Consider the following 14190-nt stretch of genomic DNA (forward strand, 5'->3'; position numbering starts at 1 on the left):
AAATAGTCCTGCTGTGTTTACAGTTATTTACTATTGTTCTTGGCCTGAACCATTCTGGCTGAAAAACCAGAAGTACAAGTAGGAGACAGAGAATCAGTAAATAAAAGATCACAGCTCTCATTCAGGACTTTCTTTTCCTGCCTTTTCAAATCTAAGACTCTTAAAGTGCCCTGATCCGTTTTTTTTTTTTTTTTTCAATGTTTATTTATTTTTGGGACAGAGAGAGACAGAGCATGAACGGGGGAGGGGCAGAGAGAGAGGGAGACACAGAATCGGAAACAGGCTCCAGGCTCTGAGCCATCAGCCCAGAGCCCGACGCGGGGCTCAAACTCACAGACCACGAGATCGTGACCTGGCTGAAGTCGGACGCCCAACCGACTGCGCCACCCAGGCGCCCCGTGCCCTGATCCGTTTTTAAAAGGCCTCCAAACATCTACAGCTCATTTCTGTGTTTATTAATCCTCAAACATTATAAGGATAGACAAAGGGAGGGATGCTTGAGACCTCAGGTCTCTCCCTATCTCAAATTTGAGCTTCAGGAGACGTTGAGCATTTCAGAAACTCTATTTTATAGATCTCGATGGTCTTAGAACTCTATGTATTACATTTTGAACTGTACATAGTTTGGGCCATTTCACATTGCTGAGAATCCATATGTATGTATGTATGTGTCTGTGTGTGTGTGTGTGTGTGTATATACACACACACACATATATATACACACGTATGTATACATATATACATACATACATGTGTATATATACATATACATATATACACGTATACATACGTATGTGTGTGTGTGTGTATTAGCAGCTCACTTTGTTTTGTGTTATGCTCAAGCTTCATGGGTAACTGTGATCGCATGTTCTTCTGTGGTACATTCCATGGAAATTGTTAGAATTCTGCCTCAAAGTAGTCAATGAAGTGAAAGGCAATAAATATGAACAATTCCCAGAACTCAGGGTAACTCTAACTTTAGGGAAACCAGGAATTGCTAAATTCAAATACAGATGAAAGGCCAAGGTTTTGGCCAGGAAGTAAGGAGGCTGAACATGTTGGGGTGGGAGAGAGTGGGGTAGACAATGGATTTCAACCATAACTGCGGCCATCGCCACTGTATTTATCCAGAAAGAACATGGTAAATATAGAAAAGATAATGTTTTTTCCTGAGGCAATCAAAGGGGCCAAACTAATTGTACACCAGAAGTCTTGAGTTTTCAGGCTGCACCTTAAGATACAAATTATAGGTGTCATTTGCCTGAAATCTTGCTTTGGAAAATAATTGCCATTTTAAAGGCACGTCCACTAGCTATCTATTGTTAATCTGTCTAAGGCCTTGATGCAGTAGGCACCCATTCAGGGCCATGCACACTTACCACCAACACACACATTTCTCATGGAAGTCTTGAGAATTCAGCCCAGGAGGGACGTGAGAACAAGATGGTTTCAGACAGCACAGATATTCCTTCCTTCCGCCAGGTCCAAAGGCACGCGTCCAAGCAGAAGCGTAATCCCATCACCGCACCCTACACTCTTACCCAAACTTCGGTTTTGATGTTGGGGCTTCTTACACCACTTCTTTCAAAGTGTACATCTGCACCAATGTTTCTGGGTAGTAGTGGCAAAAGGAGGTCTCTGTCCGGATGTGGGATCTCTCCAGGGACGTCACCCTTGGGAATGTGGCCTGTTCCCTTTCTTCCACTGCTCTACCTGTGGGGTATCAAGCTATGCCCTGGGCTCCTCAGGGGTACTTCCCAGGTTCTTCAGATAATTAAGGTCCCAACTAGTACATAATCCTTTCCTGCTTTTGTAGTTTTAGCTGTAAAGAGAACAGGGGCAGAAGATCAGTTAGTGCTTACTGAATGCACCACGTGCTAGTTTCCTGCACTAAGCTATTTGCAGAGAGCCCCTTGTTTCGTCTTCGCCATAATGATCAGGTAGGTCCTTACCAATTTAAAGGTTAAAGAACTGAGGCCCAGGGAGGATTCACAGCCATTAAATTATTTTCCGACGGGCACAGAGCGAGTGGCCGAGAATCTGAACCCAGCCGGGCAACGGGATTCCAGATCCTGTACTCTGAACTAGTCTACTCGTTAATTCTGACCTAGGTCGGTGTCTGTGGGCATCCGCCCATGCCAGCCCAGAGCCATCTCCTGCCCCCTCAAAATTCCTCTATTTCTCTGTCTCTGGTTTGCGAGGGATTCCTTATAATCTACCTTTATCCACTCTCTCCAACTAGGCTCTCAACACTTAAATGGTAGGGACGTGCCCTCTCTTGGGTGATGCTCTCTGGTGTCTACCAGTGCCTCAGGAATTTGATACGAGTCTCAGAAATTCCAGATGAGTGATGACATAGATCGGAAGTGGGATCTTTGCCTACCAATTGCCAAGAACAAAGTTTCAGGCAATGGAGTTCAGAGTCTTCCTGGCAAATGCCAAAGAGGGGGTAGAGCTTAGCAATCTACCTGTGTGACCTAAAGGAAGTGAATGAAGCCTTCTAAGGCTCAGCTGCCTCATCAGTGCAGTCCTGCCATGGCTCCCTATGGTAGGGGGCCATCGTGAAGGTTAGAGATCATGCTCACAGCCTGTGTAAGTGCACGAAGATGGCTTATTAAAAATTACTACCACTCAGACACACCATGTACCCTTGGATTCAACTACAGCAGTGTTTTTCACGCTGTGTTATTTGAACAACAACAACCACAGAATCGCCAGAGAAGTGTTGAAACCAGGGAGACACGTAAGACGACATCAAGAATAAGGGGGTTCAGAGCAGCTAGATGGGGTCCCTGGAGGCTGCTCCCCCATCCGTAACCAACAAAAGCCGCTCTTAACAAACTTCACACACAAAAGCGCTCCGTGAGATTTTGCTTTGGAAATAAACACAGAATTCAGTTGTGAAGACAGTTTGCAGAACACTGATCGATCCCCGTCAGGAAACTACAGACAACAACGCTTTCAAGTCAACAGTGAGAGGAATTACGAGGGCATAAAATGTGGATTATTAGTAAAGCAGACTGTCCTTTAGAGAGAAGGAGTAAGAGAATGGCTTAGGTACAGAACACACAGACTAGCTTCCTAAGCTACCATCATTTCTCAGCCCTCTCATCCCTGCCTTTCTGAGCAGTTGACACTAATTTTCTACCATCTACTGCCACGTTCACAGTAAAAATAATTCTCCAAGACTCGTGCAGCAAGGAGGATCTGGCTAGCTTCCTCACCAGCAACCTGCAGCACACCAGAACTCAGATCTCCACCCATCTTAATTCTAATCATCGCCCTCCCCCCAATTCTTTCTCAAGGACTCTAATACATGGATGCCTTTTTATCCTCTCATTTTAGATGCCAAGAGATCTGCAATCCGTCTAGGACTGCTGGGTCCCCCACCGTAAATTAGATCAATGACCACCTCCATGGACTATAAAGGACCTCTTCCACTCTTGGTCCAATGGACTGGATTTAACCCAACAGGGAAAAGCATTTAACCCAACAGGGAAAAGCAGGGCACTCATTCAGACATCTCCACGTCAGTTGTTCTCTTCAAAATGCCCATCCATATTGGTTTTCACCTAATCCAAACTATATTTGTGACCGTGAGGAAGAACAACAAAAATCAAAAAAACTTTTTTTCTTTGCTCTGTTTCCTACCAACATGCTAGCCATCAAATTCAATAAATCTAAAAGTTATTCTTGTTAACGACATAGCCCAGCAGTCCATGATTTTTTAATTTTTTCCTTCCCTCTCAACCTGTTTCTCTTTTAATTTTGCTTCTCACTCTTCTTCAAAAGAATATGTTAATAATCTGCACAATGCTGGTAGTCAGCCAACAATGGTGTGTTTCACTCTAAAAGAAAAATGCAACTTTTCTTAAATATCTCTGCTCAACAGCAACAAAATAATAGAGAAAAGCATATCCAGAAGAACAGTAATTATTATTAGTGTCTGCAAATTTCCTTTGAATTCTTCAACACTGACATTTGAATGCAGGGAAGAGTGTTATCTGAATACAAATTAAGCACCTTTAGGGTATAGATCAGTGGTCCTCAAACGCTGGACGCTTCACAATCACCTGGAGAACTTGGTTTACACAGACAGATTGCTGTGACCCGCCCCGAAGATTTCTGAATGGATAGAAATGCAAAATCTCCAGCATCTTCTAACAAGTGCCCGGAGGACGCTGATGCTGTTGCAGGCACCACAGTTTGATAAACACTGTAATGATCATTTGAAGTTCCCTAATCAAGAGTCTACACTTGTGTGGGGGTAGCAGGCATGTTACAGACTCGTTTCAAGGTCTACACATTTGAGGGAAGGGAGGGAGGGTCGTCTATAGTTAAGTGTTTCCAACGCTGCTACGTCAATTTGCATCAGACGGTTTGTAAATGATTGTGGACTCCATGATCTTGGCCTCCACTTTGTCACCCGGGAAATTAGGGACAACCTCTGTCACCTACTCGATTGGGATATTTTGAGGGTCACATCAGATAATGCCCGGGGAACAGGCTGTAAATTATAAAGCACTGTTACCATGGGTACTTAGAAATGTATCCAGTCCACAAAGGACGTCCCAGAAGAAGAGCGGGCTCTCAGATTTGCCAATGAATTGCTGAGATTGTGTTTCCTCTGGGGGAAACAAAAGTAAAACATGCGTATCACGGCTCAATTTTTTTTTTCTTGTACCTTAATCGATCTGTTACATCACAAAAAATAACATTTAAAAGTCCTTTGTTCGGTGTTTCTTAGTTGCTGTTTCAACTTCTGTAACTCCTACTTTTAAGAAATTCATTGACTAATATATTCCGTAAAAGAAACGTGTAGCTACTGAGTGATGTCTCAGATGTTGAACCATAAAGTTTCATTGCATCAGACACTCAAGTGTCTCAGTATACTGCAAAAGCTAGATCCCCAAATTGGTACAGATTGCTTGTTATGTGTCTCGAAGGCTTTAAGCTTATGACCCTCTCCTCATTATATCTCAGGATTCATCCTTTCCTAACAGATGTACTTAATGTAGGTCCATATGTTACCATCTAAAAATTTTAAAAACCCACAATGGCAACATGCTGTGTAACTTTTTTGTGGAGATGAAGCCTAAGGTCAATAGAAGTGCTCCTACAGATACACTTGTGTTTAAATGCAAAATGAGCCACTGTGGATGAAATGTAAGGGCCTGTGACAGCAGGAGAGCAACGCAGTGTCACAGTCATGGACCTCCTTCTGACTACACAGCTAGGGGACAGGGGACGAGTCGCTTAAACTCAGTTGTGTCAGCAATAAAATGAGGGTGCTACCACACCATGCCCGAAAGCCCTACGTTTAGAGCATCACTCTGAGCCCTCAGATGTCCTCTGCTCTCTTCCTTATTCCCGTTGGACAGCCATCGCAATCCATGGACAGGAATGTTTCATTTTCTAGAAAAATAATGACATAATATACAGTACTGACCTACGTTACCACCTCGCTTTTTCTGCAATCATCTGATTAAATACTAAATTATTGTAGTAGTAGAGTAGTATAGTAAATTCTCTCTGAGACAATTCTTAAATAAATTAAGATTCAATATACTAAACCCGCTGCAAACTTTACACCATGTGGGAGCATTTTTTGGACATTACTTGTTTGTTTGTTTTTTTAATATTTACTTACTCATTGAGAGAGAGAAAGAGAGAGAGAGAGGGAGAGGTAGAGAGAGGGAGAGGTAGAGAGAGACACAGAGGGAGAATCCAAAGCAGGCTCTGTGCCAAGCCTTGATCCATCAAAGTCAGCTCCATACTCACAACCAAGAGATCATGACCTGAGCCGAAATCAAGAGTCAGATGCTTAACCGACCGAGCCCCCCAGGCGCCCTATGGACTACATTAATTTAAAAATTTTAATGTAATCTCTGCACTCAACATGGGGCTTGACCTTATGACCCTGAGATCAAGAGCCACACGCCCCACCAACTGTGCCTACCAGGCACCCCTATGTGGTTGTTTTTTATGATGCAGGTCTTTGCGGAAAATTCTGCAAGCTTGAAGAAGCTGCTAAAAAAGCAATCAGCCTTCCTTGCCCATTGTTACATTTACCATTAAATTATCTGCGATCCTTAAAAAATAATATCCCATCAGTTAAAGGCTGACTATTCCCTAGGTACAGGGAACACTCAAGGTACTGGATTCATTAAAAGAGGGAGGGCGAGAGTCCTTAATCTAGCCACAAGAAGGAATTAAGTAATATTGCCCTCCTTGGACCCTAAGAGATGCTCCCTTTCCCCCCCAAGAAGCATCGCTAACATACGCCTGTCTATCAAGCCCAATCAATACCGAACTCCAATCTCTTTTTGGAAGTAAATATAAATCAAATAAATTCTGACTATAACAATTCCCATCAAGACTAAAAAAAAAAAAAAAAAAACAAAACAAAACCCTTCATCTTGTAAAAGAAACACATGGGAATTTACGGTTTTCCTCTTCTCCGAAATTCACTTCCATTTCACTTCAACAATAGAGAAAGGAGATCCAACAGCTTTTGCACATGCATTTATTCAGGTGAGTCTGCTGTGTGGCATCACTGGTACCTAGTGAGTTGATTCCTTTAATCAAGAAATTTATTTCTCAGGGATTACATAGTTGGATTTATGTCACTAATTTCACAGCATTCCATAAGAGACAAATGTGATCTGTGAAAGAAAGAAAGAAAGAAAGAAAGAAAGAAAGAAAGAAAGAAAGAAAGAAAAGAAAAGAAAAGAAAAGAAAAGAAAAGAAAAGAAAAGAAAAGAAAAAAGACAAGAAAAGAATTTTCCTAAACAGAATAGTGGCTGACTCACTAAACAACGTATCTGCTACCCCAAGATGCTGTCGTAACACTGTTTCGCTGTCCAGGATGACGATTCCTGGGAGGTTCCTGGACTGTTCCTTCTGTGATCAGGGCCATATTTCTAGTCATCTGCAGCCTAAATTTACTTTGTTGCTTCTCTCCCTTCAGGATTGTTAGTAGCAGGCATGCATTAGACTAGGAGGATGCAAAGCTTGCATGTTTTTAATTGGCCTCTGGAAGGCAGAACAGAGCCATTCTCATTTAGCATACTTCTCTCCTCCGCCTTTGTTCTATGGAGCAGGGAGTCCGACAGTCCAGGACTGGTGCTGCTCATTAAACCCCAGGTAATAACCACCTAGACGACAGCGGTGGGTACTCACAGGCTATGTCCCTTCATCTCCTCACGTGGATGTACCTCTACCCTCAGTGATGCTTTTTGGAACTCGACAATGGTGTTTTCCTAACAAGTGTCTAATTGCTCACTTCTTCATTCAATCACCTTCCTAGGTAAGGTTACGGCCACTAGAAGAGCTTTCTCTAGGATTCCCTTGGATTAATGAAATTGGCATTCATTTCTTTTGTTCCTTTACCAATAAAAGGCACTGTTGACCTTGTAAGTATCAGAACAGATCAGAGAGGTATCTGAACAAACAATGTTGGTCAATTTCTTTTGCATTCTTTAGAATTTTTGTTTGTCTGTTTTGACAGTAGGCAGATTTTTCTGAGTCAGGTTGAATAATAGGTCTGAAACCAAGCTACGTGGGAATGTACAAAACACCTTACTGCCTAGACTCAATTTTCAGAACAAGAATAAACCGAAAAATCCAACCCTTTTCACTGTGTTCTTAAAATGTCTCTGACATCTTGCAATATCTTAATGAGTCCACTCCCCCAGTACAAATATCCTAGGAAAGCTTCTGTAAACCTGAAAGTATTCAAAAGCTAAGGCAGAAAGATATTTTTAGCAGATGTTACTAAAGTCACCGATTTGTTAGATTTCTTGTAGGATGTTTAGGCTCTTTTGTGATAGTACTCAAGTATTTTAATGCTGAGGAATTTTTAAATACTTGTTATACATAATCTAAGGAAAAAATAATTACTCAGATACTTTGCCCAAGTCAATTCATAAAAGAGCCTCACACCCCCATAGACCAATTTTGCAGATAACTTTCCACAGTTATCAACTTACCCTAGTGTTGAGAGGTTTTCCTACAAAGAGAGACCTTTTATTCTTGGATTATATTGCAGTCTACCTGGATGAGAGTGTTTGAATAAATTACTGCCTAAGGTTTGGGGATTTGTGAACAGGACACTCAGAATAGGAGGAAGAGACTTCAATGTAGTATCTTCAGGCAAAAATACCCCAATTCATCTACAACTGAATTTGGGAGCAAAGAGCCATAGAAATAAAACCTCAAAAAAAAAAAAAATCACTATGTAGTTATGAGAAATGGTCGTGGGAAATCCAGGTAAAACAGGATAATACCATAAATGTCCTTGCAAATTCACACACAGGGCAAGTGTCACTGAATCCCTTTCTCATTGTAAATGAAATGCTTTGTCCCTTCTATTTTTAGGTTTCCATTAACTTCAAGTTTCCATTTGTGTGTGTGTGTGTGTGTGTGTGTGTGTGTGTGTGTGTGTGTGTGTGTGATTTTAAAGAACCTTGGGCAAAGAAGCAAGGTAAGAGGCCCAGACTGAGTATCAATGGATATTGCTTTAGCTGTGAGGGAAGTGAAAAGTGACATCATGACCAGAAACGACACTTTAGGAAGACAAGACAATAACATGCTTCCAGGTATGGGCACCGAGGAAGCAAGGGTTACTGAAGGATGTATTAGAAGTCCCTAACCTTTGTGGGGTTTGAAAATGGACAGTAAAACTCTTTCGTCTCCACAACCCCAAAATATTTAGATAAAGATGTCAAGTTCAACTGCCATTGGAGATACTGCTTGGTGTTGTGGTAATCAAATGTAACAATTGATTTTTGTTCCTCCCCGGGGCATCTGGACTGTTTGTGATAGGATGGATGGTCCAAGTGGTCGTGTTCCTATCACAGGTAACAGGGAAAACTTGAGGGTGTTTAAGCCACGAATGACCTCAAGACATCCATTACATTTGTTTCCAACAAAATGTTAATTTTATGTATTTTGATATGTTCATTCCTCAAGGGGGGGAAAAAATCAATGGTGCTGTTTTACAAGACAGGAATGGACTCTGAATGTAGATTTCCTGCACTATCCTATCAGGTTGTCTATGTCCTTATGGTTTCAATGTTTTAAAGAGTTATTCTTGGTGCTATCAGACCCCTCTCCTGGTGTTACCGTAATAACCAGTAGTATACGTTTATTTTCTGAGGCATGTTAATTGATGTCTCCCAAATGAAAAACAAGGAGCTTGTTTCAAACCATCATGGCACTTCTTTTGGTTGAAACACTATGAACAAGCTTATCATATTTTACAGCATCTATCAATTTTGAGCTTTAAAAAGAAAACAACTTTTTTGGTACCGTAAGTAAAAAAAAAAAAGCCCACAGGTAATAGAATCCTATTTGTTAGCGGGAAGTCACTGGGATTTATTTATTCATGGCCTGATACAATTTCAAAAAAAAAGTGCTCTTTTGAACAAGAAATGACTCATGTACATGGAGGAACTCTTGACTGTCACCTAGGATTTAGTTACCACTGTGAGATTAAAAATGCATTAAAATGCTAGGCAGCTTTCAGGCTGACCTAGGGAGAAAGATAGGAGAAAGAGATCAGAAACAAAATAGGTGATGTCAACACAAATGGGGTCACATCCCACAGAAGTGAGAAAGAAAGAGGCATGGATAGGCAAGCTATTGAGTAGGTGGAGTGAAGTCCTGAGAGGTAGACTGCCACACCCAGGTGGATGAATCCATATGCCAAATGGTCATTACTGGCAAAATGATGGCTAACAAAAATGGACAAGAGCCAACAAAATCCTGAATCCTGAGAAACGACTGGATCTAAAAAGCCAAATAAGGCCATTTTGTAATATCACACATGAAGAGTAAGATAACATTGGGGGGTTTCTCTTCTGTAGTCGTTTGGTAAAATTAGCATCCATAATGGAACATAATCAGAATTATAAAGTGATCAGCCTGAAAGTTTAATTTAAACATAAATTTAAAGTGGTACTTAAGGATCATGGTCATAAGTATAATCACCCTGGATAGTGTAAGACAGAACAAAAGGTCCTGAATAAGAAATAATCATTATTCACACCTTATAGTTCTTTACACGATACGCAGAATCTCTCGGTAATAGATATTATTCCTCATTCATGCAGAAACTTCTCCATCTATAAACGCAGAGGTAGGTCTACACTCCATCAACCTTAGGCTCTTTTCTCAGTACAACCTCCACATCTTAAGTAGGCACTATGAAGAAACACACACACACACACACACACACACACACACACACACACACGTATGTGTGCCTTTTCTGAGTCTGTGTTAAAGAAGATGCTCCATTACTCATTTTCTTTGATGTAGATGTTCTGATTGCCCCAAATGGTTAGAATTGTGATTTGCATTCAACACCCAGTTCCTTCTCAATCAGATACACAGGACGTTTTTCAACGGATCAAATAGTAATACAATAGAGGCTACAGCAGATGAACTCCATTTTATAGGAAACTCATCAATTTCATAAAGCAATCATTTTATGAAAAAAAAATCTCTGCTATAAAATTTAAATGCACTATTTAGTCTATCTAAAATATTTCTTTAATAATTCAAAGTTTCAAAAGATTAAGCACATGTTATTACCAACTGTTGACCTCTTGGGAATTGGGGTTTTCATTAGAATTAAACGAGCAGTATACAAGGCTGAAGTATTTTAAAATGTTCACTATTCACAATTCAGAGAAAGCCTGTTTTTTTGTTTTTTTTTTTTTAATTTTTTTTTTCAACGTTTATTTATTTTTGGGACAGAGAGAGACAGAGCATGAACGGGGGAGGGGCAGAGAGAGAGGGAGACACAGAATCGGAAACAGGCTCCAGGCTCCGAGCAATCAGCCCAGAGCCCGACGCGGGGCTCGAACTCACGGACCGCGAGATCGTGACCTGGCTGAAGTCGGACGCTTAACCGACTGCGCCACCCAGGCGCCCCGAGAAAGCCTGTTTTAAACAAAATATGTTACTCCTGTCCCTTTTTTGACCTACAAGGAATGTATTTCTCATAAAACGCAGCATGACAGTATAATCTGTTTCACTTAATAGTGTCATGACTACTCTTCTCTTCTAGTTAAGGCACTTTTTAAACAAGTTAAAGTTGTGGCAGATTCTGTTATGCTTCACTGGGCTTCATTATTCTTTGAGTCATGTAATTAAATGATCACATAAAATAAAAACATGGTGCGTATCAATCAAAAGAGTTTCTTGCCTTCAAAGATCGAGATAAAACATCATGAGGCACTCATCCTCTAAGGGCCGCAATCGCAACTGAATAAAAAGGCGATTCACTAACAAGACCTACAGGACAATTTCTGGGTTTCTGACTGGCCATGCATTCTTGAATTCTTTACAATCCAAGGTTCAGTGCCATATTGTTAGTCGCATGCCATACTTGAGAGAAAAAAAAAAAAAACAGTAAACAAAATAATCAATGGCATCCAGCTGAAACTGATTGATAATTTTTCATTTTGCCAATAGTACTTTTTTTTAAGATAAGAAAACCTAATCAAAGTGACTTGTGATTGCGATGAGCCACAGGATTGTGTACCAAAGAACATTGCCAACACGAAATACACACATCTGCCTAAAGATGCAATGGACCTTCCATTGTTGCCTTTTGCATTCAGCTCTGTTTGTTACACACTCATTATATCCTGTAGTCAGGAAGGAGTATTTAAAACCACCACCTCCCCCCAATCCCCAACGCCTGCAGCTGCTTCTACCGAGTAATGAGTTGCTAGAGAAATCATATATACACATATATGTAAAATTAGGGAGACAAGTTGCTTTATTGCCCCGATTTAAAATAAGCTCAATCAGTAGAAAAGAAAAATACTATAATATACAGCTTGATGAGCAGCTGAAGACAAGAATATACTCAGACACAATTTTAGAATTCAGGATATATCTCGCTCAATGAGGCTTGAATGAGATGAAGGACATTTCTCCTTTAAATTTTTTCTAACCCAATGAATGAACAAGTGGAATTTATGGGGGAACGTAACCCAGAATAGACAGATACGTAAAAATTCCTTAAGTGTCAGCATGCGGCTTCAAGCGAAAAGGTCTTGCTTCTGTTTAATTTATCAAGAGATCGCATTTTGTAAATCTTAATTTCTAGGAATCCCAGGTTAAAAGAAGATTTTCCACAAGTCAGTGAAACAACTGAAGTCAGGCAGAACTGATTGCAAACCCTCCTTCAGCGGACAGATGTATCAACCCCATTGCAAGGTGAGAATTAAACTATAGATTAACAAAATCACAGAGACTGAATCCGGAAGTACGTCAACCAACATCTCAAAGCTCTAGGGGAAAACGGCGCTGGCAATATTTGCAAAATAAGAAAACAGTCTTACTCTTGACGGTAGCTGTCCGGGTACAGTTGTAAAGAATTGCCAACTCTCCGAACACCTTTCCTGGACCCATGGTGCACAGCTTCACACCTTCTTTGGTGACTTCCACCTTACCATCTGAAAAGAAGAGACAACGTTACTTTAATTCTCTCCCATGCTTCATGTCATCTGTTGCATTTGTCATTGGCAAGAAGGAATACCGGGCTCAGGTTTAAAACTGCAAGGCAATTACCAGTGAACATCAAGTCTTAGCTCGGAGGCAATGGAGGAACAATAAATCAAGTCGGTTAAGAGATGCCACCCTTCTTTAAATAAATCGCTGATAGCACTGTGAGATAAAACAGAAAGCAGGCCTGAAAAAAGGGGACAAAAGAGTAAACGTGTGTTTTTCCCAGTTTTAGAAAACTCTGGTAATTCCGATTTTGATGTCATCTTGAATCGAGGGTAAGACTGAGAAAGCAGGTACATTTTCTATAGCACGTTTCATACTGGGGAATGCTCATTTGAGTAAGGCATGGCGATTAGGGAAAGGGAGATTGCTTTGACCCTTGGGCACTGTTTAATTGCAGCTCATGGTAGGTTTTCTTTGTAAGCATCTTATCTGACTCGGCCAAGACTGTTTTATCTGTTTCCCAGCCCTGCAACACAGACTATAAGGAAAAGCAAACTACGAGGATAGGGGGTCCGTGGGAGTTCTCTGTGCACAAAGAACTGGGACAATGAAATGATAAGAAAGGAAAGACCAGGGACACAAGGACCCTGGATATATAGTGCCGCTTGTGAGTAAGGCAAATTCTATTCATGAGAGAAATGGAAAAAATGTACTTTAAAAGGGTGCAGCTAAGTGCACTACAAATTCTATCACCTCACAAAATTGGGGGGCAGCAGTGGGAAATAAAGTCAACACAATGCATTCTAGACCAATCCCCCCTTTCTATTTTTCTTCCAAGTTACTTATCCATAGTCTACAGAAGACAAAGTCTGTGCGGCATTAGCTAGTGCATGGAAGGAAGTAACACCACCAAGTCCTCTCCAAACTTCAGGCCCCCAGGCATTGATTTCATAATTGCCCCCTTATTGATGTGTTTCCTGTAGTATTTGACTTGTAGAGTTGGGCTTTAAACTCACTCCCTCTTAAAAAAAAAAAAAAATCAACCTACTTTCAACTAAGCAATAACATTTGTAAAATCACAGGTTTCATGTGCTAATTTGCTCAGACACCTATGGGGATAAAATCCTAAATGTCAAAAAAAAAATCCTTTTATTTGTTAAGTTAATCCATGTACCAGTGATGCAGGGTCAACTCTTCAGACAACCTTGTTCTACCCCGGAAACCATTTTCATGCAAATGGTATCAGTGGAGAGAGAATTCTGTGGTAATTAGGATAAAATTTCACATAAAATCTATTCGCTACTCTTGAACCATGTGGGTGCACCTCCTCTGTGTGGAAAGAAGTTATCCGGGATGAACAAGTCCAACATTTCACAAAGTTAGGACATACTCTCTTATGGGGGTCTGGCCACTCGAAATTCAGTCTAGCTTTTGTCATGCCTCACTTCTTGACCGCGGAAAATAAAACTCTGTCTCTTGATAGGTACATCAAAACCAGCCCAGTAAATTCATATTTTCACAAGCCTCAGATGTCCCTTGCCCATGGCATGTCCCCCCTTCCCTTTCATGGGTAAGCCTGTCCCCTCAGGAATCTCATCTGCCACCAGAGAACGAGAAGCAGACTCAGAACTTTATGCATTTAGGAGGTTTATACGTCATTAGAAGTCAGACCAGGAGTTGAATTCTGGTTCTCTTATCTGTTCCTTATGAGCCTTGTGA

The 14190-nt window shown here is 40.9% G+C and overlaps 1 protein-coding gene across 4 annotated transcripts in view; it reads right to left on the minus strand.

Moving 5' to 3' along the window:
* Positions 1-14190, minus strand: part of PRKG1 (protein kinase cGMP-dependent 1) — a 1267967-nt gene that overhangs the window by 792640 nt on the left and 461137 nt on the right. For all 4 annotated transcript variants that reach the window (XM_086679490.1, XM_086679489.1, XM_086679491.1 and 1 more), the window contains exon 3: positions 12363-12476. In XM_086679490.1, the coding sequence (XP_086535616.1) occupies positions 12363-12476 (114 nt within the window). The remainder of the gene's footprint in view (positions 1-12362; positions 12477-14190) is intronic.

This window comes from Puma concolor, chromosome D2 (assembly GCF_028749965.1).
Source record: "Puma concolor isolate L17-30 chromosome D2, mPumCon1.1.hap2, whole genome shotgun sequence".
NCBI lineage: Eukaryota > Metazoa > Chordata > Mammalia > Carnivora > Felidae > Puma > Puma concolor.